At 35.2% G+C, this 26,458-nt stretch overlaps 4 protein-coding genes across 8 annotated transcripts; 1 reads left to right on the forward strand and 3 right to left on the reverse strand.

Annotated features, from left to right (window-relative positions):
* Nucleotides 1-6,808: 6,808 nt before the first annotated feature.
* Nucleotides 6,809-8,531, reverse strand: TIC20-V (TIC 20-v-like protein). The gene has a single exon (XM_089614957.1). It carries the CDS (start codon nucleotides 8,465-8,467, stop codon nucleotides 7,853-7,855), a length of 615 nt encoding a protein of 204 aa, XP_089471083.1. The 5' UTR covers nucleotides 8,468-8,531; the 3' UTR covers nucleotides 6,809-7,852.
* Nucleotides 8,532-9,566: 1,035 nt separating this feature from the next.
* LOC149398779 (uncharacterized) lies at nucleotides 9,567-10,567 on the reverse strand. Its single transcript, XM_089615481.1, has one exon. It carries the CDS (start codon nucleotides 10,441-10,443, stop codon nucleotides 9,823-9,825), a length of 621 nt encoding a protein of 206 aa, XP_089471607.1. The 5' UTR covers nucleotides 10,444-10,567; the 3' UTR covers nucleotides 9,567-9,822.
* Nucleotides 10,568-12,645: 2,078 nt separating this feature from the next.
* Nucleotides 12,646-16,252, forward strand: LOC149398780 (RNA-binding (RRM/RBD/RNP motifs) family protein). 2 transcript variants are annotated; one of them, XM_089614955.1, is made up of 3 exons: nucleotides 12,646-12,757; nucleotides 12,933-15,250; nucleotides 15,670-16,252. In XM_089614955.1, exon 2 carries the CDS (start codon nucleotides 12,996-12,998, stop codon nucleotides 15,012-15,014), a length of 2,019 nt encoding a protein of 672 aa, XP_089471081.1. In that variant the 5' UTR covers nucleotides 12,646-12,757; nucleotides 12,933-12,995; the 3' UTR covers nucleotides 15,015-15,250; nucleotides 15,670-16,252. The 2 variants fall into 2 exon arrangements, with proteins under 2 accessions (XP_089471081.1, XP_089471082.1); XM_089614956.1 differs by having other exon boundaries at nucleotides 15,676-16,252.
* A 668-nt stretch (nucleotides 16,253-16,920) lies between these two features.
* LOC149398781 (DEK domain-containing chromatin associated protein) lies at nucleotides 16,921-21,824 on the reverse strand. 4 transcript variants are annotated; one of them, XM_089614767.1, is made up of 13 exons: nucleotides 21,680-21,824; nucleotides 21,379-21,462; nucleotides 20,216-20,829; nucleotides 20,093-20,126; nucleotides 19,757-19,839; nucleotides 19,536-19,595; nucleotides 19,290-19,400; nucleotides 19,062-19,142; nucleotides 18,853-18,936; nucleotides 17,953-18,532; nucleotides 17,722-17,837; nucleotides 17,499-17,529; nucleotides 16,921-17,371 (listed from the first exon to the last, which is right to left on the reverse strand). In XM_089614767.1, exons 3-13 carry the CDS (start codon nucleotides 20,789-20,791, stop codon nucleotides 17,211-17,213), a joined length of 1,917 nt encoding a protein of 638 aa, XP_089470893.1. In that variant the 5' UTR covers nucleotides 20,792-20,829; nucleotides 21,379-21,462; nucleotides 21,680-21,824; the 3' UTR covers nucleotides 16,921-17,210. The 4 variants fall into 4 exon arrangements, with proteins under 4 accessions (XP_089470893.1, XP_089470891.1, XP_089470892.1 ...); XM_089614765.1 differs by having other exon boundaries at nucleotides 20,216-20,838; XM_089614766.1 differs by having other exon boundaries at nucleotides 21,636-21,818.
* Nucleotides 21,825-26,458: the final 4,634 nt, after the last annotated feature.

A 26,458-nucleotide genomic window follows, 5' to 3' on the forward strand; every position in this document is an offset into this window, starting at 1 on the left:
GTACCTAGGTAAAAAAAAAAGTATTGACCGTATTTGCTTCCTTATTTGTCTCGCAGTTTTGTATAGATGGGTTGGATAAAGATACAAATTATTTATTCATATTATTTTATTATGATTGATGATAGTTTGATACGCAGTTAAAGTGATCGGTTTGTCGTGGCCAAAGTGATTATTTTTTCTTTTTGCAGGTTTTCCAGAGGCAAGTTGATTTGGTTATATACTAATGTAAAAAGTTAGCCATTAATATAAGAGCGAATAATCCAAGAGAACATAGTACGAAATCCAATTTTATCTGCGTAACGTAACGTGAGAATTATGATCTTAGCACAAAACCGATATATATATATATATATATATATATATATATATAAATATATGTATATATATACATATGTATTAAATCAGATTACATTTAGTATGAATATGATAAACTACTGTAGACTGAATCAGTTATAACTTATAATGCTTTATTCAACCTGCTAAATAGTCATCATGCTTATTGAAAAAATTGAAAACGGCTCTTTCTCTGTCATAATTAGAGAATTGTTACAAATATTACATAAATAATATTTACTTTGCGGGAAAAAAAAAATAAACAACTTGATAAAAGAAATAATAAAATAATATGAAAATCTTTGAAATTGGTTCCATTTTTATTTTTCGCAAAATAAATATTATTTAGGTAAAGAATGAGAGCACAAATTAAACCACCTTTTATGACTACGAAGTTTGGAAAGTTACATATTAATGTTCTTCAATGTTTGATATTATACCTTTTTTCACAAGAAATAATAATAAGCATGAATTAACAAATTTCGTTGAGTGGACCTCATTCAAATTTTTACCTAAAATCACCCGTCCACAAAATAACATGTATTCTTTATTATCAAAATCTTCTCTTAATTTATTCCAACAAGAATATGATATTTTCTAGATATCTCATGTTTTTTAAATTATTCTCAAAATATTTTACCAGCTAATTAAATATCTCGACAAACTTATTATTGGGATAATACTTTACACTTTCATTATATAAACTTAAATGCTGCTTCAATCTTTGCGAGTATTATATTTTCTTTGTCATTGTCAGCGAGTTTAAGTGAATTCGGTTATTTTAGCTGAAGACGAAAACGAAGACTTGAAAATGATAGTATAGTAATATAAAAATTGCACCAATATTTATGATACATTATCGACTTAAAAATAATATATAGAGCATTAAAAAAAATTAAAAATGAGAAGACCGAATAATTTCCACTATTGACCCTAAATGAGGAAAACAATGCTCATCAACCATCATATCATCAACGCTTTTTAAGGAAAAAAAGAAAACAGTTACTTGCAGTTACGGAAAAGGAAAAATGAAATGGAATAGTATTTAGACACAGAGACTTTAACTAAAGATAGAAATTAAAATATTAGAATAAAGTATTTGCATTAAGAAACATATCACGTGGTTTCACTTTCACCACCATTAGAAGCATCGTTCGCTTTTAAACATTTTATCAGAAATCAAGGCGTATAGACGTATAGTATATATATTTCAAGCAAAAAAGAAAAAAAAAAATGCGTATGGTAACATAGTAATGCGTACCAAAAAAAAAAAAAATTACTATTGTGACACTCACTACACATGGTGCTAATAGAAATTCTCATATAGAAAAATAAATAAATTGTCCTATATGTTTCACATATGCTAATATTTTATATTATATATTAATTAAAGAATATTTATGCATGTCCTCTATTTATTTCCTCTAACTCTAAGCTATGCCACATAGACCATTTTGAAAGTAGCGAACATAATAAAAAAAAACAACCAAATTAACAGCAAAACATTTAAATAAAAAATAGCAAAACATGTCGGCTGGGGCTAAAGGGTCTAACTTTAAGGTTGTATTATGATTTTTTTTAAAATTTTTGTATATTTCATTATTACATTTACATATCAGTTACATTGTAATTGGACATTTTAAGACCATGTCCAACCAACTCCAACTATGATGCATATGTTTATATTTATATTTGCTTCAACTCAGATATAAATTTTGATATATTCTTTATATTTGTATTTCTATACAACAGGGGTGATCCAAACATACCAATATTCATATATGCATATGTTTTATTTAATATCAAAGTTTTTAATAATTTTAAAATTCACCCTAATTTTTATTTGTAGTTACAATTTTGTCTATGGTGTATATATTTTAATATGATTGCTTAAATTATTAATTGAATATAAATATTTAAATATATATTATAAAATACATCAATTCAAATACAACTTATACATTAAAAAAAGTTTAAAACTACTACAATTAAGGTACACTACTACATAGCATGTTTTATGTAATAGAGAAGTAAATTATTATATTCATTTTGTGCATTTAAAAATGACATATATATAGGTGATATGAAAAAAATTATTATTTTAAGTAAATTTGTAAAATATAAAAGTATAAGAAGTTTAAAATTATAATTTTAAAAAAATTTAAGTGGAAAAGAATATACTCAAAATATTTTTTAAGTAGATGTAAAATAGAGATAAGATGAAGTTGTAAAATACTGTTCACTAATGCAAAGACATATTTTGTATGAAAAATTTGCATCTGCATAGAAGATTCTCCAATGTAAATTTTGAAGGAAAATTTTTAATAACAAACAAAATTTAGTGTGAACATTAAGTTGAACTAATATTTAGAAGCTTTCGTAGTACCTAGTTTAGTCTAGTGGTAATTCCACACATATCTCGACTCAGAGGTCTTGAATTCAAGCCTCATGAGCTGCAGAAATGTATGTCTCTTTAATATTTATCTTAAATCATATAATTTTGGTCACTAATATCATATACGTTTGCCATGTAATCTTGACCGATTATATCGCTTCTCAAAATAAATAAATAAATAAAATTAGAAGCTTCTATGGGACCTACAACGTCAGACCACTATGCACGTAGATACACAGAATTTCATGATCATGACCAATCATTGACCGTCAATTATTTTCACCACATAGTCAAGGTCAAGATCTTCCTTGTATCAAATGAGATGGTTACTTGAGAACCGTTGGATGGAAGATCACAATATGCCAGCTCAGCGTGTCGGTAGACAAGAGAATCTAGGGCTCTATGTAAAACATGTGAGGGTAGTTTTGTAGTTTTCGCTAAAGTTGGAGGGCATTCTCGTACATGGAAATATTGATGATCCTTATTTGGACTCTGCAGAGTACCTTATGGCCCACACTTTTGCCAGATAGAACAAATATTGCCAGCCTGGTACACGAGGCTGCCACGTGGACGCTGGAGATTGAGTGATATCTCAGCGTTAGATCTCCCACCGACAATGCATTCAAGGGCTGAGATTTTTGTTTTCTCGTTCTTGTTAGTCTATATATTTGCATGTAAGAAAGTATTAGCAAAAGCTTCCATTAAATAACTTAGAAAATTGTAGGCATAAAAGTACCACGTTCATTTTTCTTTTTCTTTTTCTCTTTCTTTTTCTTGAGAGTTAAATCCAGGTTGGAAAATAAGATGCACAAACTAAATAGTGTTGATTGATTTGTTAAAAATAAACTTTTTTTAAACAAGCTATTAACTTGGATTAAGAAAGTAATACGCTGATATATATATGTGTGTCTGTGTGTTTGTGTTAAAACTTAAAATCGACGATTAATAAGTGATTTATTGATTTTTTTTTATGACTACCGACAAGTAAATGCGCATTGCTAAACGCTGTAAAAAAAAATCGAAAAAATCACTGATTTATTTTAGATAAGAAAAATTGATGAAATTTCAAATGTTGTAAAAAAAAATTCGACATTCTTATCAGATGTCGATAACTCCATAAAATAAAATTATCAGTAAAATAATTCGCTAGCAACATTTTAAACCTTGAATTGAGAAGACCATCTAGTTTTTCTCATTTGATTTTTTTTTTTTTGGTAGTAAGGCCAACTAAAGACAATACATCTTATTTAAATTTATATAAAATTATAACAGTGTGTACTTTCGTATAATCATTAACACGGATATCTTATACAAGTTGAAACCTAAAACCCTCTTTAATAAGTCTTGTTAGCTACATGGTTGTGGTCGTGCTCGTATTTATTGAAACCTAAACCCTTACAATTAATATATCTTATTTAATGATTTGAAATCTAACTTGCTTTAATTGATATAGCAAACTTTAAGACATATTTGGATTCTGTACCTAACAATCACAAAGTATTAGATGCGGCGTTATGGTATATAAATTAATGTACATGATTATTCCAAGGCAATCTAATCTTAGCGTAATAATCAATTGGTTTTTGTTTATAATTAGTTGATTGAAGTAATAGACGTTCATGTTTGTTTATGTTGATTAATGTAGTTGGCAAACTTGTCTTTATACTCTTGACGAAGTCAGGATTTCCATTTAGGGGGGCTAATTTGTAAAAAAAATTCAGGGGGGGCTAATTTGTAAATTTTAAGGGTAAAAAATTGTAAAAAAAAAAAAATGAAAAGTGGGTAAAAAATGCAAAAAAAAATAAAATTGAGGGGGGGTTAAAGCCCCCCCTCAATTAGAGCTGGCTTGCTCTTGTTCACTTTTTGCAATATATATATATATATATATATATATATATATATATATATATATATATATATATACATATATATATTTTTTACGAAGTAAACAAATAATGAGATATTTGTATTGTTCAATGTTAGACTCAATTGAGGTTTTCTTGTACATATTGTTACCCTCCATTTTTATCATTTGTTCATCTTTACTTCAACGACTAAATGTTCCATTTTAATCAAAATACTTCTAGAAGATTATAAAGATATACAATCACTAATTTGTCTCAAGAATCACCGGCTCAATATCAAAACAAACCAAACTGATCGACTAAGCGTATATGAGGCTCAAATATATGTTGAATATATGAGAGACGTGACCCAGAAGATCGAATGGTCAGAATTAAAGCTAAGGAGAAATTTGAAGAATTGCATAATTTGACTTACTTGAGTTTCAAGTCATCTGTAAACGTCTATTTACAGGCATTGGATGATTAGGTAAGAGTTAAAAAAAATGGATAGAAATAATTGAGAGAAACACTTGTGAGATGGTAAAAGAAAATCCTTGAGAAACAAATGAGAACTCGGTAGTGACATTTGTAATTTTTCAAATCAGGATAAACTGTTTTGCCTTTTATTTTCATTTATTTGAGTTTTGGTGTTCGAGTTTCTTGCAATACAAGACACTACAGCTGACAGCTATCACTCCTCATGTGTTATCCAACTCTTTTTTATCATTTGTTCCATATATAATCCAACGGCTAGTTGTTGATAATCAATTTGAGTACTCTAAAAGTTGTACATACACGAACCAGTGAACTTTACGAATCAAAGCATAAAAATATTATAATTTGTTCTCCATAAGACTAGAGTGACAAACAAGGTTAGGAAACGAAACGTGTGGTTTTTGGTTCTTCAATACGTTCTTAACATGTTGGTGATCTCTTAGAAAAAGGGTTGTTCATTCTAATGATCCTTCAAATTTTTGGATTATTATTTATCACGGTTTGCTCAAATTTTTATAAAGGCAGTATAGTCTAAATTGGGAAACCAAGTCAGTTTTGGACTGGAAGCTATCAATAAAATTAACTTATTTTAAAAATATTGTCAAATAAAAAAGGTTGACAATTTTCGATCCAAAAGTTGACGAAATTCGGCAACTTCATACAAATTAAAAATTAAAAGATCAAGATAAACTCCCAAAACACATCAAATTTTTAGACACCACTCATAAAATATATAAATGAACAAAATTTACCATACTTAATATACTATGAAGGGGTGTTGATGGTGGATTTGAAGTAGAGAGAGAACACGAATACTCGGGTGTAATATCCTCGATAAAGCTTTGACTTTTCAGAGGTTGACTTCGATATGATCTTGAGCCATCCCATGGGAGATGAAAATGATAACCACGTTTCGAATTTCTCAACGAACATCGAATGTAAAACACGAAGCAGACATTGGCACCGGTTTTTTTTTTTTTTTTTTTTTTTTTCCTTCTCTGAATAATTGTTTTATTTCGTGCCCTTTTCGACTAAAAGTCTAGCTCCGCCAATAATAAGGTACATTGACGGAGCCAAACATGTATGTAATTAAATATCGGGGAGATAATTTGTTAACTTTAAGCTAAATGAAAGGAGAGAGAAAAAAAAAGGGTTAAATAATGAACATTTCGTTTGCCTTTTTAAAAAAAAAAAAAAAAAAAGGATAACAAGAGAACCATCAAAGTTTAGAAAGCAAAATTTCTCATTTCGCTCCAATACAAGAACAACATTGCTTAGTGCATTGCATTGCACTTCACATCATTCCTAATCATTCAATAGGTAGAGCAAATCCATGTTTCTAATTTTTAGGTAATCATAACCCAAAAGATTTTCAGTCGTGTTTAATAATAAATAAATAAAACACAAAAGAACCGTTCTTTTCTCGTAATACTAGATTATTGTTGCTCTCTTTCCAATTGTTTTTTTTTTCCCTCTCTCTTTCTTAATAATAAATACATATCCAAAACAAAAAGTCCATAAATAACACAAAGCTCAAAGAACTCGTCTTGTCTTTCACAACGTACCAAACAAAAGCACAAACAGGCTATCATTATGATCAATCACGCTCCAACGGACCGAATAGAGAATTGCGGATTTTTTCCGTCCGGTTTCCCTTAAAATTATTATTATTTTCAAACTAAAAAAACGACAATTACTTAAAAAAAAAAAAATTCAATAGCTTTTTTAAGGTCGTTGGATATCAACAATCAAATGATCTGACAACTAAGATTAAAATAAAATAAAAAAACAACTTTCGAATCAGGCAGAGCAAATATATCCATTCCATTTCGGATTCCGGATTGTAAAGACAGATTAAATCCGTTCCGTCCATGGTCCATAGCGTATTTAATTCTAATCAAACTTGCCTAAATGCACTAACTTATACTAAAGTTCCCATCTTTTCATCCTTAATTGAAAAGAAACAAAATTTCCAGTCACACAATCAATATTAACAACACAAAAATACCCTTTTTCCTTCTTCTTGTTCTTCTTCAAAATGTGTCATAATCATAAATCAAATCATAAGTAGTATGCATTACTCTTACTCTCTTTCCAATTGTTCCTCATAATAAATCCAAATTATCATTGTAATCAAACTAAACCAAACTTCCTAACTTTTTACGATACGAGATTTCCAGTCACACAACTAATAATTAAAACAAAAAATAACCTTCTTCTTTTCTTCCCCTTCTTCGTAATTTTATTTAGAAATTTAATCATAAAAAATCACAACGTACTAAACAAAAACCTAATTTTTTTAAGTTCCTCTCTTAATTCTTTTTTAATCACAATGTAACAGAAAAACAAATCAACCTAATCAAACTTGCCTGAATATCAATATACTAATGATTAAAAAAAAAAAACTAAACTAAATTAAAGTTCCTATCTTATCATGATTCCCAGTCACATATTCAACTAAAAACACACACACACAAAAACCTTATCTTCTTCTTCATGTACCCTTATTATTATTATTACACCAAATCAAAGAACTAGTCTCTGTACTAACATCAATCAATGTTGTAATTTAACCCTAAACTAAATTAAAGTTCCTATCTTATCATGATTCCCAGTCACATATTTAACTAAAAACACACACACACACACACACAAAACCTTATCTTCTTCTTCATGTATCCTTATTATTATTATTATTACACCAAATCAAAGAACTAGTCTCTGTGCTAACATCAATCAATGTTGTAATTTTACAGTTCATAAACAATTAAAAAAAAAAAAAAGCTCAGAGAACTTGCCTCTCAGCGGCTTCGGCGACGATCGGAAGCCTCGGAAGCTTGCCAAGGAAGCAAGAAGAAGATCCGTAGATCGTACAAACCAACAGAAAAAGGAACACAGTGCTGTCCAAGCTCATCACGAGGTCAAGCCCTAGACCGCCGCGAGGATCGAAGCTCCGCTCGACCAGATCGGGAAATATGAGCAAGACGTCGAGCACGATCGCCTGCATCGTGTTGAACCTGACGTACTTGCTGAAGCTAGGGTTTCGAACCACCGCGAAGTAGAGAGCGAGGAAGACGAGGAAGCCGTTGAGAGGGAAGCTCTTGAACACTCTGATGGCGGGGATTAGCGGAGATAGGGCGGTCTGGATCGGCGGGAACTGAGTGAGGACGTATTTTCCGTACTGGACTCCGTCGAAGAGAGGGTAAAAGTAGCAGAGGGCGGAGATTATTCGGTCGCCGGCGTCGGCGGGGGAATCGTCGCCGTTGGATTGGGATTTGATGGTTGTGATTGGGGGTTTTCGTTTGGGGAGAGAGATTAGGGTTTTGGAGTGGGTTTGATGGCGGATTGGGGAGAGGAGGAAGGTTGATTGGAGGAGTGTGGTTCTCGTTATGGTCGCCATTGATGAGAGCTTGAGAAGTGAAGTGAGTGAAGTGAGACTCTGCTGAAATTGAATTATATCTTCTTTTTTTCTTTTCTTTAAATGAATAAGAAATTCATGAAAATTTATTATCCTAGTACTTGTAGAACGTGGGGAGGGAAATATCTAACAGAATATTCTCAAGAGTCAAAATTCATTTTTTGAATTTCATTTGTCCTGGATTTTCTAATTGTCGTTTGACGTTTTATTAATGTTGTTATGATTTTATTCTGCAATGTCGTTTTTAATATACGGTGTCGTTTTCTTTTTTGCTGCCGTTTTGATTATATTATGCGATGTCGTTTTTACTATCTGATGTCGTTTTCTCTGATTCTATTTTTTGCTTTTTTACGATACGGTGTCGTTATATTATGTGATATCGTTCGCATTAAATGATGTCGTTTTCCGTTATTTTCATGTCGTTTGATATTTCATTACTGTCGTTTTTACTTTTTATTATACGATGTCGTTTTATAATACGATGTCGTTTTTTCCGGTTTGAAACTTGTCGTTTTTTTCTTTAAAAAGATGCTATGTCGTTTTATGTTATATTTTATTGTCGTTTTTATGTTATTTTGTCGTTAGATGTTTACACTGTCGTTTTGCATTTTATTAAACGATGTCGATTTCTGTTATATTTCTTGTCGTTTGACGTATTACTGTCGTTTTGCTCTTTATTATACTATGTCGTTTTAGTTCGATGCTATTATCCTGATTATCTAATTGTCGTTTTTACTGTTATTTCGTTTTGTCGTTTGATATTATATTACTGTCGTTTTGATTATTATACGATGTCGTTTATATGTACGATGTCGTTTCAGTTCGATACTACTGTCCTTAGATTATCTAATTGTCGTTTTTACTGTTACTTTGTTTTGTCGTTTGATATTATATTACTGTCGTTTTGATTATTATTATACGATGTCGTTTTTATCATATGTTGTCATTTGCTAAAACGTTGCATCGTAAATAAGATGTAAACTGGAAAAAAAAAAAAAAATACTAGGATAAAAAGAAAAGATAAAACAAAAAGAAGAAGAAGAAAAGATAAAACATTGAATTAGGATCATAGTTTGACAAGGAAATACATATATATATACACACATATATATATTCTTTCTATTCTCTGGGTGTCTTTCATGGGTGAGAACGTATGCATGAAAAAATCCTAGGATTTTTATAATAAAATAAAATAGAACAAACAGAAGAAGAATACGGAATAATACTAAATAAATAAATCCCCGACTCATTATAACAAAATAACCAAGATAAAATTTCGAGATAAAAAAAAACCAAAATAAAAGAGAGCCTACTTAACTGTCTATATATTATAAGCTTTAAATTACCAAACAGGTCAAAACGACGAAAACCCCACTAAAAACGACACCAACTTCAGACCTCAAATTCGAACCCGACTTGTTATCCTCATCCACCGGACCCGCCGTCTCCGGCGCCGAAACCGCCGGCGAAGACATCGCCGGACTTCCAGTCGACGGAAACATCACCGGAGATTCCGCAGGAGTCGCCGAACTGGACGGAATTCCCTCCTCTGGAGTGGCGGCGATTTCAGGTCCTTCGGCCGCCGGAGAATCAGCGATCGGCGAAGGAACCTCCGCTTCCGGAGAACTCACCGGAGCCGAATCCGGAGAAGTGACGGAAGAGGGAGGGACGGCAGTCGGGGAAGTCGCCGGAGAGTACGACGGAGCGTGGTGAGGCGTTGGAGAGTTGATCGGAGAAATCGGAGTGTTGGAAGGGGACGGCGAATGGCTCGCCGGAGAACGGCTCGGAGAAATCGCCGGCGCGGAGTTTCTCGACGGAGGAGTGTAGGGTTTGGGATTGGGATTGTGATTGTGATTGGGAGACGGAGACGGTGCATCGTAGGCTTGTTGTAGCGGAACGAAACTCAGAAGAATTATTAATGGAACCCAAACGCAAAGGAAATCAACGAACTTTTGCATTTTGACAACAACAAAGAAAAAGAAGTAAAAAATTACACGACGAGTTTGAGTTTGAGAAAGTGGAAATTGATAAAACAGAGAACAAAAGATGAATGAAGAAAAAGAGGTTTGAATATATATATAGAGAGAGTGAAATGTTTTTTTTTTTAAATATATGTTAAATGGAAAGTTGTGAAGACAGTAATATGCCAAAACAAAACAAGAAGACATACGAAAGGTTGCAACTTTTTCGAAAGCCGTGTGTGTGAAGGAAGAGAAGACACACAAATGTGACCGTTAAGAGAGCGAGGCTGAATTTTGACCAGTGATTGCCGGTTTTGTAGTCGTTGCTTGGCACAATATGACTGCCATTTGCCAGTCGATTGTTTTTTTTTTTTTTTTTTTTTTTTATAAATATAAATGGGAAGTTCCGGTTAAGTTAACCATTTTAATTTTTGAAAAAAAAAATCAATTTCAGAGTAATTTAGAGCCTTTTTGGACCACCAGTACCATACAAAGTTAGTTCCCATGTTGTATTTTTGGTCATTACTAATTTAAGATCGTACCTAAATAGGGTGGTAAGTTTATAGCTGTCTTGAACTTTATTGTTTTCATTTTTTTTTTTTAAAATACTGATTTATTGGAGCTAAGTGGACACTATTGACTCGGTCAAAATTACATAATTTAAAATACATTATAAGAAGACATGAATTTCTATAGCTTATGATAGTCAAACTCAGAATTTCTATAGACATGAATTATCACTAAACTAAACTAGTTACCACAACTTTATTGCTTTCATTATTAATGACTAATTTTTTTTTCATCATTGATGAGTAAGATAGTCTGCATATCTATATATATTTGTGTCATCTATGTCAGTGCGCGTGTGTGTATATTATATATTATATCAATGTCATTTAGAATAATTTAACTGAAAGATTACGAGAATAATTGTTTTTTTTCACGCACAATCTCATAGGCAAAAGGGTAGTTTAAGTTTTTTATTTTCAACCAACCACGCAAGTATATAACTTTGGCCATACCCTAAAGATAATAGTGTATTATTCCTCAAAAATAGTTTCTTCATATATTAATAATTATAACAAAATAGTTTTATTTACAATACATTAGCTTTTAATAAGCTTGTAAATAACATAGCTTATGTAATTAAATCATTAAATTCTTATTATAACGTTTCGTAACTTTTTTTTTTTCTTATTCTTTTTTGAGTTATATGATGAGCATAGTATTCGTTAGCTGTCGTTCAGTCATATGTCGTTTAAAGCTAGTTGTCGTTTAGTCATATGTCGTTTAAAGCTAGTTGTCGTTTATTGTTAACAATCGTATTGCAGTTCACACCTTTATAGCTGACTGTGCGAATTTGAACATATTTCGCGAAGTTTGGCCAAATAGATAAGAGCCCCCGTGATGTTAGTATCAAATAAGTCGATGTTTTTTCGTTAAAGGGACAAAGAATTTTACTTCATAAGAAACTTAGAAACGCATAATAAAAGAGACGAAAAAATAATTATTTATTATTATACATACAATTTAGTCATTTTGATAATCAACGTGATGGAGTATTTCATTCAAGATCTAAAACTGTGTTCCCATTACGATTGTGCCAAAAACATGAAAAATCGATGTAAAATTTCAAAATCAGATTATAAAAATATGTAAAAATCCTGAATGCAAAATATGCCTAAAATAATTTTTTTTATTTTTTATTGTATATACAAAAAAAATTAAATTAAAAAATTTATTTATAAAAAATTAAGGATTTTTTTATAAATAGAGATTTTGATTTCTTTTAATAAAATAAAAAATAAATATTTATTCTATTAAGGTTACAAATTATTTTTTTGTAAAAAATATTTTTTTTTTAAAGAGTAGAGAGTTGTAAAAAATAAACGAAAATGATGATATTTGTAATATAACATTTTTTAGGAAAGATATATGTCATTTATATAAAACTGAAAAAATATTTATATTTAAAAAAAAAAACAAAAAAAAAATCTCAAATTTCGATTAAACACGAATTTTCCATAATCAGGTTAAAAAATTGAAAGAACAAATATTTCAATTAACTACAACGTGTTATAAATTTATAATATCATCATTAATCCCTCATCGTCGTCGTCACGTGCGGAAAGTACCAGAATGCGCTAAACGCACACGGCGTAGCATAACCAAATATCATAATTTAAAAAAATAAAAATTAGAACCCAGAAATTTCACATCTTTCTCTGAGAAATTAGGGTTTCCATTTGGTTCTCTCGTTTAGCTCTCAAGCGCTCTCTCGAGCTCGAAACTGTCTCTCACTCTCTTACTGGTAAGATCTTCTTCTCAAATTTTCATTTATCCTCTATCTCTGTATCGCTTTTTCTTGTTTGTTTGTTTGTTCGTTCATGTTTCGATTATTGTCCGCCGAATCGGAATCGCTTGTTTTGATTTCTGCAACATGTAAGCGAAAAATGTTTTTTTTTTCCCTTCTTTTCTTTCGCTAGAGCTCGATTTGAACAGAGAAGAAAAGGAAAGGGAAAGAAAAGGTTTCTCCTTTTCTTAGGGTTATGGACGACGGCGAGGGGAACGATCAGCTGGATCAGTTCCACCGCAACGAGGCGATCTCCGCCGTGGCGGACGACGCTTTCCTCGGCGAGGACGAGGACGAGGACTACGAGGATTTGTACAACGACGTCAATGTCGGAGAAGGCTTTCTCCAATCCATGAGAGGCAAGTCCGAGGTCGCCGGAGACGCCACAGAAGACGCCAAGGTCGAGACTCCGCTTCCCACTCCTCCTCCTCCTCCGGCGCCGGAGCCTCAAAAAGCCCCTCCGGAGACCGTCGCCGGAGAAACGTTCGGTCAGAATCTAGGGTTTCGAGGGAACGAACCCGCCAAAGTAGGCGGGATCAGAGTTGAATTGGGGCCCGGCCCAACGGCGAGCAAAGCCAACGATTTCGAGGATCAGAGCGTGAATAACATCCCGAGCAACGCCGGGCCCGTCGCGAATCAGCATTCCTCTCCGATGCCTCCGCCGCCACCTCAGCAGCAATTCCCGCCACATGTCGTCGTCGGAGGCCACGGCGGGAACGCGAGCATGAACGGAGGCGGCGGCGCGAGCGGGGCCGGGACGATCCTCTTCGTGGGAGACTTGCACTGGTGGACCACGGACTCGGAGCTCGAGACCGAGCTCTGCAAGTACGGGCAGGTGAAAGAGGTGAAATTCTTCGACGAGAAGGCGAGCGGTAAATCCAAGGGTTACTGCCAGGTGGAGTTTTACGACCCGGCCGCCGCGTCGGCTTGCAAAGACGGCATGAACGGCCACGTCTTCAACGGCCGTCCCTGCGTCGTGGCCGTCGCCACGGCCTACAGCGTCAAGAGGATGGGCGAGGCTCAGGTGAACCGGACCCAGCAGGCCGCCCCGCCCGCCGCGCCCGGCGGGCCCGCCCAGCTCCGGCGGGGCGGCCCGAACCCCAACGACCCGCCCGCGAAGCCCAACATCGTGACCGGAGGGAACTACTCCGAGAGCAATAACAACAGCAATCGGGGCGGTTTCGGGAGGGGAAATTGGGGGAGAGGGAACGTGGCGAACCGGGGCCCGGTGGGCGGTCCGATGCGGAGCCACCGCGGCGGCGGCGGAGCCATGGGCGGGCGGGGCATCATGGGGAACGGCGGCGGAGGCGGGTACGGAGCGAACCCTCCGATGATGCATCCCCAGGCGATGATGGGTCAAGGGTTCGACCCGTCTTTCGGCGGCGGCGGCGGCGGCGGTCCGATGGGGAGGATGGGGGCATACGGCGGCTTCCCGGGCGGCCCGGCCCCGCCGTTTTCCGGCATCCTCTCGTCGTTTCCCCCCGTCGGGGGTGTCGGCCTCCCCGGGGTGGCTCCGCACGTCAACCCGGCTTTCTTCGGGAGAGGGATGCCGATGAACGGGATGGGGATGATGCCAGCTGGCGGAGGCGGGGGAGACGGCGGGCCCGGCATGGGTATGTGGCCCGACCCCTCGATGGGGTCGTGGGGCCCGGGAGGCGGAGGAGGCGGCGGCGGAGGAGGCGGAGGAGGAGAGGATCACAGAGCGGCGGCGGAGTCGAGCTACGGCGAGGAAGCGGCGTCGGATCATCAGTACGGAGGCGAGGGTTGGTCGAAGGAGAAAGAGAGGGACTGGTCCGGATCGTCCGACAGGAGGTACAGGGAGGACCGGGACGGACCCCCGAGGGAGAAGGAATCCGAGGACTGGCCCGAGAGGAGACAGCACCGCGGGGACCGCGGCGGTGACCGGGACCGGGACCGGGAGCGAGAACGGGACCGGGAACGGGAACGGGAACGGTCTCGGGATCGGGACCGAGAGAGGGAACGGGAGAGAGGGGAGCGGGAGAGGCACCACGGGAGAGGAGGGGACGAGAGGGACAGGTACGCGGAGCATCATAGGTACAAGGACCGAGAAGCGGAGAATGACGAGGAGTGGGACCGGGGACAGCAACAACGCTCGTCGAGGAGCAAAAGGGACGACGATCATCACCACCACCGATCGAGTTCGAGGTCGAGGGACGCCGATTACGGGAAGAGGCGTCGCCTTGCTTCCGAGTGAAAAAAAAAAAAAAAAAAAAACTCGGTTTGATGTTTTTTTTTCTTTTTTTTTTTTGGGTATGCTTCGGCGCAATTGTTTTACTTTTACTAGAGGGAGAGAGAAAGAAGGAGAAGGAGAAGGAAGGGCTCGGCTCTCTTGTTTTTTTTTTTTTTGGTGTGGTGGGTCCTTTTGTTCGTGCATTGGCGAGTCTCGGGTTTTGGCTTTTTGGAGATGGGATTGGCTCTTGTGGTGATAAGGTAAACTCGATGAAACTCGAATCTTTGCTATGGTTTTTAGTTTAGTAAAAGATAATTCTATGCGCTATGGTTTTTAAGTGTTCTTTTGGTTTGAAATCAGTCATATTTGTTTTGTTAGATCTAGACTTGTAGGGATCAACTTCCCGGAGTGGAAAGATTTAATCTTTTTTTTTATATAATTTCTTTCACTTTCTTAAAATCTTAATTCGAAGTGAAACCTTTATGCCATTGGATTCGGACTCAAAGAGTATGCCTTTTTGCCTAAAAAAAAACCTTGTTCTTTTAACTGAACTTGATAGCTGGAAAAAAAAAAAAAAAAAATCTTTCTTTACTGTCCAAGAGCTCCCCAAAAAAAAAGCCTCATCTTTTAGACATCATTTGCCATCTTTTAATCGATATATTATTTTGTTTTTTGGAAGGTGTAGGGCAATCTGTTATTCTCAAGAACCAAGTTTACATTGAGTTGCCATTTCAGATGAGAGAAGGACCTTTCTTTTCAACTTTTTCATGGAAGAAGAGAGACAGAATTATCGTTGCAGCCTCGTTTTTTCAAAGCAGACTCTTTGGCTCTTTATAAGTTCAATGACTCACTTTTTATGTTTTTCTAGTTGAATTAGCTCTGTTGATCAAAACTAATGTGTCAATGCTGTGGATGATGATGATGATGATGATTCGTGTTCTTAGATTGTTTCAGAAACTTTTTTGATACTTGAAAATGTTGGATGTAATAGGATTTTAGCACGGGATGTTCTTGTTGTTGTGCCTCTGGTTTTTTTTTTTTTTTTTTGTATATTTTTTTCTTTTTTCTTCCAAGTATAATGTTGTAAACCACCATTTTCATTGTTGCACATATGTTTTGAAGTGTTTTGTTGGTTGTAAATAGGTCTAACCATTGAATAGCTCTAGCCTGTAGATATGTAGAGATATACACATATGCTGAGTCTGTAAATACACGGCTTTGTAAATTACTGAAATGCTTATGGAAATGATTTCATTCATCAACTTTCTTGCTTTGTTTTCCTTTGTTTCCAGTTGCTGATTTGGTAGATGCATTGTTTTAGCTTTGTGTATATAACTCAAGTATGTTTAAAAAAACAAAGATTTCTTTATATGTTTAGCTTAAAGATTTCTTAATATTGCTTTTATGTTTTACTTTTACAGTAATGTTGTCGTTTGATAAAAGCATGCATTTCTTTTTTTCGTTTTGAATGAGAACTAGGACGTTAGGTTTTTGTTTATATCTACATTTTTTTTTTTTTGGAAAATTGCACGGTACATTATCCAAGGCACAGCAATAACACTCATGTTTATTACATTTTTCTTCTTCTTTAAAGCATGAATATTACATAAGACATCAAATTTGATTCAGTTCTCTAACTCGTTATCATGCAATACATGCAATCTATTCTATATACAGAACAATACGTACCCCACGAGATTTTCATCTAAATAAATATAAGCAAATTATATATATTGACATGGTTTGATTGCTCTCCTTGGATTCCTTACTTATAAGCCAAGAATAATAATAAATTACCCCTGAAAGTTGTTGAGATAACTTAGGAGCCAAAGGTTACAACCAAGAAGCTCATGCCTCTAAAGAAAATAAAAACTCTTGAGCAAAATAAATAAATAAATAAATAAAAAACTTTCTAAATGAGAGAGAGAGATAAATGTATGTTTTCTGATCTGGTAGCTCATTCATTATTCATCCACAAAAGGGTTAGATCTATAAAGACAGAAAACTCCTACAACAACAGTTACAAGACATAATACTGTTACATGGAGAAAAACTACAAATCCTGATATTTGTTTTTTTTTTTAAAAGACAAATTCACAAAAAAAACATTACATACCAAAAGATTTTGGGTACAGGGCTCTCTACTACATTGCTTCCACAAAAAAACCTTAGGAGATAAAATAGACACACGGTTAAAATAGTGGGGCTTTTCTGTGTTTCTCAAGCTTCGATCTCTTGCTTGGCTTCGGCTTCCTCGTCCTTTTCCTTGTCCTCATCATCAGCCTCGTCATCGGCCTCGGCGGCCAGTTTGGTGAGCTCTTTCTGAATCATAACCTTGATGGACGATTTTCTCGGCATCAAATCCGTCTCAAATTGCTGAGCTGAAATTCGTAATTCCTCACACAACTTTAGCAATACCACTATATAAATCTAGGCCTTCAATGACCACACACTTGACAAAACTGGTAAAAAAAAATTAGATGAGAGAGAGAGAGAGAGAGTATATACCAAGTTGTTTCAAAATGTCGGTGAAAGTAGCCTGCAAAATGTCGGAGAAAGATGATAATAAGGAACATTTTGGGTGTGTAATATGGTTGGTTTTTATTTTGAAAACCAAAACCAAAACCAAATGAAAAGGGGTTGTATTAGCATCGCTTGCATAACCATGGCGAATTCAAGACAAGAATTAGCAAATACAATGGGAAATATAAGGGGACATTGAAACCGTTACCGTGTTAAAGTCAACTTCTTTGAGAATGTCACATATTGCTTCTCTAAGCTTGTCGTCTGTTGGCTGCGGTTTATCGTTTTTGTCGCTCCTATCCTTCCCTTTCGCAACCCTTTTCGCTGTAAACATCCAAAGCTAACTCGGTAAAAAACTACAAGATAATGCAAAAAAGTTCGTATCTACTTTCTGACGTTGACTTTTTCACCGATACGGGTGCAAATACGATCCCATTACCAGATTTCTCCCTCGAGGCTGGCTTTGAAGGAGTCCGAGCCTTCGACACTCTTTCGCTTGTCTTCTTCTTCTCGGGTGCTTTCTTTTCACTCTCCTTCTTCACGCTAGCCTTCTTTCTAGAGAATACTTTTGGACTTGTTTCGATATCGTTGTCGTATTCGATTTTGGAACGTTTTGATCCCGATACCTTTGGTGCTCTCTTGGGAGGTGGGCTAGATTTCGGCGAAACCTCGATTATCTTTCTTTTAGCTTTTACGGCCGGTTCCTTCTTTCCAGAACTCGTTTTCGATTTTTTCTTCCTTTTTTTCACCTCTTCTTCGGACTCTTCTTCCGATTCATTTTTCTCCTCGCTTTCAGATTTATCAGGCATCTCGTCATCGGATTTTTCTGGAACACCATTGTCATTTTCCTCCTCCTTTTCTTCATCTTCTTCCTCTTCCTCTTTATCTTCATGTTCTTGTTCTTGTTCTTCTTCTACTTCTTCCTCTTCTTCTTTCTCCTCATCTTCCGACTCATCATCTTCCGTATCAGTCGCATTCTTTTTCTCCTCTTTTAAAGCATCATCGGTCTTTCTCCGATTCTAGGTATTTAAAAGAATAAATTAGATATCATCTATAAAGTCTACATAGATGAAGCAGAAATGATGAAGATATCAAGTAACAAACAGGTAGTTCAACAAAAGATTTTTTATTTATTTATTTATTTTTTAAGAGAGAAAAAGAAAGAGTAAGCAACCGAGTCTGACCAAGTTTCTACAAAGGGTATATATTGCATGTGACAAAATTTACATAATGATACGATAAAATTGCACTAATGCTGTTTAAAAATCGAATCATGGTAAGGTTTAAAAAATAGAATAAAAAACTAATCTTTTGTTGTTTATCAGATAAGGAAAGACACCTTCACTGAACGTTTTCTAGTAGTGCCTCCGGATGCTGACGAACTACCTTTGGACGTTCTCTTACGCTTTTGCCCTTTGCTTGACTGAGAAACAAAAAAAGGAAACATCTTTGGATGACATTCAGAAAGGAAATATCTGATACATTTCACAAATACTTATTTGTGTTTTGTACTCCAATGAACTTTTTTTTTTAATTGTGTTTGCAAACCTTCTCTTTTTCCGAAAGCAGAACCTCGGTTGTAGCATAAGGAGCCTCTAGAAAGTCAATCAACTTTGCAACAATATCTTCCTGCACAGTCATTTTTTTTACGTAATTAAATCACAATCATACTCTTCATCAAAATAGAACCAAAATTTTATTGTATATCTGAACTGTACTTCCATAGAGGAGATCATTGTTGCAGACAAGTATCAGAATATCAACTACATGACAAACCTTTCGAGCGTGACCCCTGGAAATTTGGATGTCGAGCACATCACAGAATTCAATCAATTTGTCTTTGTGGCACTTATCAAATTTTTCTTTAACTTTGTTCTTTTGCTTCTCCTGCAAAACCAAATATATGCGTTTGCATAAGAAGCCTCGATAAGCAAACCGACTTCTGGCTAATGACTTGATCGTAAAAAAGAAAAGAAAATCTCAACACAGTATACAACAAGAACAACATTGTCATTTTCTAACCTCGTTTTCATTCCATACAAACCCAGAGAACCGGGATATATTGCTCTTGATCTGAAATGCCTGCAAAATGACAAAAAAAAAAAAGGGGGGGATTGAGAAATACAGTTCTTGGTGGGAATGCTTCGAATCCAACCGGCATCTAAATCAAATAGTTCTTGAGCTCTTTATACACTGATTTACATATAATTCTCAGCAAGAACGAATAAAAGAAAAGAAAATACCTTTCCTCTTCGACCTCCAAAGAGGATTGTATGAAGTATTTTGAAGGTATCATCTGTTCTCCTCCTCGATAATTTAAAGGCCACTGCCAAAGGAAACAAACATGGAAATCAATCCCAAGCCCTGTTTCAACTTTTCTTGTAAATTTAATACAAGAAAATTTCAACAGTAGAAATTATCCATAATCCAGATTCATAAATAAATATACAAAAAAAAATGATGAACTTAAATGCACAAAGAAGAAAATGAGGGGGCACATAGTTTACTGATTTACTCCTCATTTACCCTAAAAGACATATAAACAATGTTACAAAGAGGAATGAAACAAAGACACATACCGTTTGGTATATCTTTCAGTGTTGTTCCACGGCCCTGAAATTGCGAAAGTATATGCTATAAGTAAAGCCAAAATGGCATTTCGACATCGGGTAACTTAAGTTACTACGAAAGTAAAATAAAACCTTTGGAATCTGGAATTCCTTGACAGATTCTTTGTCGATCGACGCAACTAGCCTCTCAACTGATTTGCGCTCCCGCACCGGGCGATCGATCGCGGGAGTCCTCGGTTCAAGCTCTTTTTTCTCTTCGGGTTCTTTCTTTCTCTCTTTAGTTCTCTGGACACGCTTCCCTTTCACTGGCTTCTTCTCCACTTTTTCATCCTCCGTATCTTCTTCGGCCTTTTCATCTTTCTTCTCTTCTTTCTCCTTCGATCCATTGATCTTCTCATCCGCTTCTTCTTTCATTTCCTCTTCTTCTTCTTTCACTTCTTCCTTTTTATCATCTTCTTCTTCTTTCGCTTCCTCTTTCTGATGGCCATTGTCAGCTTCTTTGTCCTTTTCGTCCTCGACTTCTTTCCCCTCCATTTTCTCAGCTTCCTCTTCTACGTCATCGTTCTTCTTATCTTCTTCTGTTTCCTTCGGAGCATCGTTTTTCTCTACTTTTTTCTCGGCCACGTCTTCGCTGGTTTTATTATCCTGTAGCTCGGTCCCATTTTCCACGGCTACGGTTCCTTCAACCACTTCGTCCTTCTCTCCCATTTTAATGAATATATGTATCAAAATCTTCTTTCCCTCAGCTGATAGTGCTAATCAAATCAAAAGAACCGCAAATAAGAAGATAAACAGAACATTGATAAGAAATGGTGAAGAAAAGCACGAAGTTCAATTACTCTTCAATAACAATGACAATTTATTGCAATACATGTATGACCAAACTGGCCCAACTAAAAAAAAAATATTTGAGGTTCTACTGAATAGTCTAATAGCACCTAAAAATGTTTAATTACTCTAAAGAGAATTTGGAGAAATTGACGAGGATGGAGGATAAAAAAAAAAAAAAAAAAAAAAACCCTAATTAAAAGGCAAACAATTTACAGGAGGGAAATCCCAAGCAACTCTAAATAAAGTCTGAAACTTTGAACAGACATGTCAAAGCTACACGAAGCTGAGATTTTCCAAAATCCTTAATAAACCAAGCAAATTTCTCTGAAACATATCACCAATTCATTCCGATTATATTCGTCTTATAACAACACGACAAAATGATTCTAGCGACACAATTAAATTTTCAGACAACAGAGAAAATTTATAAACAATTAACTATCTTTAGCCACGAAAAAACTTACCGAGATCTCTATAATGTAGTTTTGTTAACTCTGAAGTTAGAAGATTCTCTTCAATTCCAACATTTCCCAGGAAATCAAACACGCCTGAAAACAATTAAATAGATAAAATCAAAACTTAACAAAGTAAAACCACAACCAAAACAATTCACACGCTTCTCTAGACAATTCATATCAAAACCCTAAGCTCAAACCCCGAATTTTAAGAAGTCACCACAGAAAATTAACAACAATAAAAAAAAACAGAAATGAAATCAAACCTTGGAATTAAAACGAACGATCTGGAGAACAGAAAATAAATTACACGAGCTCACGGAGATTCGAAATCGTCGAAGTTTTTTCTTCACTCGGGAAAATACAGAGATTCGAAAGTCTTCGACTTCTTACACTGTCTCAGTGTGTTTATTTTTCTCTCTCTCTCTCTGATTAATTTTTTGGATTTAACATAAAATAAATAATAATAAAATGTGTATCTACTGTCTATATAGCGCGGACTTGAAACCCGGATTTAAAATACAGTTAAATGCCACGTCGGACAATAGAGTCATAAGTTTGTGTGGGAAGGACTTGGAAGTCAACCAACGGCTGAGATCACATCCGTGACAGTACTTTAAGTAATGTACGGCTGAGATTTGATAGCTTTCTTCAGATTCCGGACTTTAAACAAAGGCAGAAATTGAAGAAGTGTAGTCTATGTTTTGGGCCTTTTGGGCGGGTAAAAGCCCAAAATGCAAGGTTTTTTATTTATTTATTTTATTTTTATTTTTTTTAAAGATTTTAGGATTGTCTTTCTTTTTTTATTCACAATTTTGTGCAATACATTATTTAGATCTTCAGCATTTTAACTGTAATTTCAAACATTAACAACATCGTATATGTAATTAACCATACAATTGACGTCCTTGACGAAGAGAACTTACAAGCATTAACCATTTTGAGTGAAAATTAGCAACATCCTATATGTAATTAGGGCGAAAAAATGACATAATCAGTGTGTTTATCTTAGCAAAGAATTTTATCCCTTGTGGCTTTATAATCGTAGCGTTAAATTGACACAACATTGATCGTTTTGCTAATGAGAATTTTCCGATAAAAATTAGTGTAATTATTCTTAAAAGGCTTGTTTGTTTCTTAACTTTAAAACTGTTTTTGACTTTTCTAATTTGAACAGTTTTATGAAAAAACTGAATTCACTGTTTGTTTTATGATTCTCAGAATAGAACTAAAAAAAATTCAAACTGTTTTCTGTTTTAATGAAGAAAATCATAAAACAGTTTTTAGGTGTTTTCTAATTTTTCTACTCAATTTTTTCAACTTTTTTTCCTTTTTTTTTTTAATATCTCATCTTGACATCTCATTCTCTTCTAACAACATCATTTCATTTTCCTCACTTTTGATTATCGAATTTGTTTTCGTTCCCTGGAAACTTAAGTTTTACAATTATGGCAAACTTTAAACAATCGAAACTCTATTTTACAAACTATTAATTGGTCGTGATCCTCTCGTCGAGCACATAAGTTTTCACTATTTTTAGTCAACATTAACTATCAAAATTTGATATTTGTTGTATTGACTACAAAGACAAACAGTGTTTTCCGATGAACTTGTGAACAATCATTATAACTAAAGGTACGACCATTATATTCGCAGCAAAGACTTTCAATTAGTATATATCTTGACGCCTAATTCTTATGTGAATTATTACACTATAATACAAAAAATTGAATAAAGAAAAAAAAAACTGAAATCCTTACCAAACAGCTATTTGAAAACAACTGCAAAAAAATTTTAGACTACAACTATATGAAAACAAAAACAGTATGAGTGAACAACCAAACATGCCCTATATTTTTGTTCGTAACACATGGAGAATCGGCTCATTGATTTTATTTCTCAAAAACTTTTACGTTTTTTTTTGCTCGAATTGTCCTTTTACATGATTACGAGGAAGAAGAAGGAAAAAAGAAAAATCTAAAAATCTAAAAAATCTTGCGACGAAGCATTTCATCGGCGAATCGTTCTTTCATCGGCGTTCACGGCGATTCTGTCGTACGTTGGAGCAATGAAGGAATTACAAACTCCGCAATCAAGAAACTCGATAATGAAAATGAGAGTTTTTCTGATGAACTAATTTCATGTTGAGTTACATAGCTCTAAAATCCGACGTAGCATTAAGCGACGTCGGAGAAATGGTTGGGATCGATTGCTCCGTGGCAGAAATTTCACTACGGAACCAAACTTGAGGTTCGAAATCTCTCTTACTCTTCTCACTCACTAATGTCTTAGATGACAAGCTTCCTATGAAAAATCTCAACATTGATTCAAAACCTTTGGCTAATTGTGACCACTTTATTTTCCACGTCAGATAATTTTTTGGCCAACCATAAGGTTTACTGTAGAGTTACATTTTATTGATGGATTGTGATAAATCGTATACCAAGTCATGTTTGTGTATATTCTTTTTGGCTCAGTTAAAGTTGAAAATTCATGGATTGTTATATCTATTGCTCAGCAAGTTTTTTAAGAAAGGTTCTTGAGATCGGATTGATATTAGAAGTTACCGAAAAGTCCTGTTCTTGATAAAAAATTTTGCTCAACCGTTGCTCTTGTTATAGAATTACATTTGTCTACTATCAGCTATATATATATATATATATGTGTGTGTGTGTGTGTGTGTGTGTGTGTGTGTGTGTGTGTGTGCGTGTGCGTGTTAGAAATTCTGAAATTTGGTTGCTTGATCTTGGCTGAACTAAGAAATGCACAAGGAATTCATTATGTTATTCTTTTTTTGTTATGATTTTGGTTGAGATTGGCATAATGGAAACTTGATAAACAGAAAAAATAAAAATCCGATATGGCAGGGATTGGAATAAAAAGTTATAATTCGGGTCAGCACTGTTTTCTTAGATACATAGCAGAGATATTAAAAATGAAGTTCACTTGATTTGTTTTTGTTTGCTAATTAACTACCATTTATACGTATTTGTTTTTCTTATCGCTGCCAAAAAAAGGTATGTGATGAAATGGTTTTCGAGTTTTGCCAATGAAAGGGCAAGAGTCTTGAAGAACAGTGGAATTCTCAGACTGACTGTAAAACAAATAGAATGTGTTTCTAGGTTTTGATCAGATCTCGATTTAATGTTTTGCTTTGTCTGTTTTGACTTTAGATTGAGATGACACTTTTTCCATACAGGTTGTTCCATTTCCATATAAATTTATCACACATGATTAGTTACCTTAGGGCTGTTTGGTAACATTTTTGTTTTTTGTTTTTCAAAATACAAATTTTGTTTTGTTTTGTTTTCTAATTTTTAAAAAATGAAAACATGTTTGGTAATTGCGTTTTTGTTTTCTGTTTTTAAAACGAAAAAACAAAAACATGTTTGGTAATCACATTTTTATTTTTTTAAATAAAAAATAAAAAAACATGTTTGGTTTGTCTGCTTTTAAAGTATAACAAAAATCATGGGGTAAATTTGTTATTATTTAAAGTATAAAATACAAAAAAAAATTAAAAATTAAGGTCTTTTTTTGTTGTTTTTTTTTTTTTAGAGAGCTATAGCATAAGCTAATAATTCTGGGAATGAGTTATAAACATACAGTAATTTAGAAATAAGATTACTAAATAAGGCTAAATAATTCATTTATCTGTTAAGCAACAAATTAATGTGAAATTATTTAATAACAAATTTTCTCGTAAAATAATGATAATTGTTTGTTTGTTTGTTTTTTTTTTTTTTTTTTTTTTTTTTTTTGCGGATAAGATTTCTAAACATAAAGAAAAAGAAAAGAAAAGAAACGAGATTTGCAGTAGTCTCTGGCGGCGCGCAGGACGTTGACGGTGCCGTCGACCGCCGGCGAGAGCAGCTCGGCCTGCGGGTCCCGCGGGGCTTTGAGCGTGCAGGGGGACGCCACGTGGAAGACGCCTCGGCAGCCTCGGACGGCGGCGGAGACGGCGTCGGCGTCGAGGAGATCGGCGGAGAAGATGCGGCGTCGGCGTCGAGGAGATCGGCGGAGGAGATCGGCGTTCGAAAAGAAGAATCTCGAGAGTTTTTGTTTTTAAAAATTTTGAAAACAAGTTTTTTTTATTCTCCAGTTTTTGTTTTATTCTCTCCCCTATTTTTAAAAACAAAAAACAAAAATGACTTTACCAAACACGTTTTTTTTTTTTTCTTAAGGTCACTTTTTCATTTTTAAAAACAAAAAACAAAAAATAAAAACGTTACCAAACAGCCCCTTAATTTATCATTTTTTTTTGGGCTTTTACAAGAGAATGAATGGTAGTGTTTAGGCATATTGTTAGGCAATAATCCCAGTCATAATATTAAAAACAATGAAAACAAGAATAATTACAATTCAATATTCTCAGTACAAATTAAACGTGGGCACGACCCAAATCGGACGGTTTCTAGTCATTTGTCGGAGTAGACCCACGTTTAGAGCACGGTTATACACGAACTATATAGTCGGAATATGATACATGCCTATATCACTGTCAATCGGACTCATACTGAAATAAATCGAGTTCTCTTGGCATCGCATAGAACTAGAAGCTCTAACAAAAACCGAAGAATTGTCACCAAAAAATATGGCGTCGTCTTTTATACTCCTCACCACTTTGCGTTTGCCTGTATCGAGATTCATTTTAAATACTTAGAATCCGAACGTGCTTTTCACGAGGTAAATCTTTCCGTCGGTTGACTCCACGATGTATCTTGTGCGCATGCTACTCCGCAAATTATCGTATGATGTCATCAATTTTGGCGCTGAATCGTAGGGGTTTTCGAGGTAAAATCGAGGTTTACAGAGTAGACTCGATTCCAATAATGCATGATGTCGTGGGTGAACATGAAATCGGGTATTAGAGTCCAAGAGGGTGGCATCGCATCCTTGGGCACGACTCTGACGAACGCCATTTCGAACATGTCCCAAAAGCTGACGATCACGAAATATGCGTCCGAATTTTCCAGAGGATCGGCAATGATCAAGACTTTATAGACGTGTTAATCGTGATATTCATCGATAGAGACTTTGTAAAGAAGATCAGGGTCGATATCTTCAGGGTCGGGAGGAAATATGGGCG

The sequence above is a fragment of the Urtica dioica genome, chromosome 5 (assembly GCF_054948205.1).
Source record: "Urtica dioica subsp. dioica isolate 48M chromosome 5, U.dioica_male_clone48M_v1_H2, whole genome shotgun sequence".
Classification (NCBI taxonomy): domain Eukaryota; kingdom Viridiplantae; phylum Streptophyta; class Magnoliopsida; order Rosales; family Urticaceae; genus Urtica; species Urtica dioica.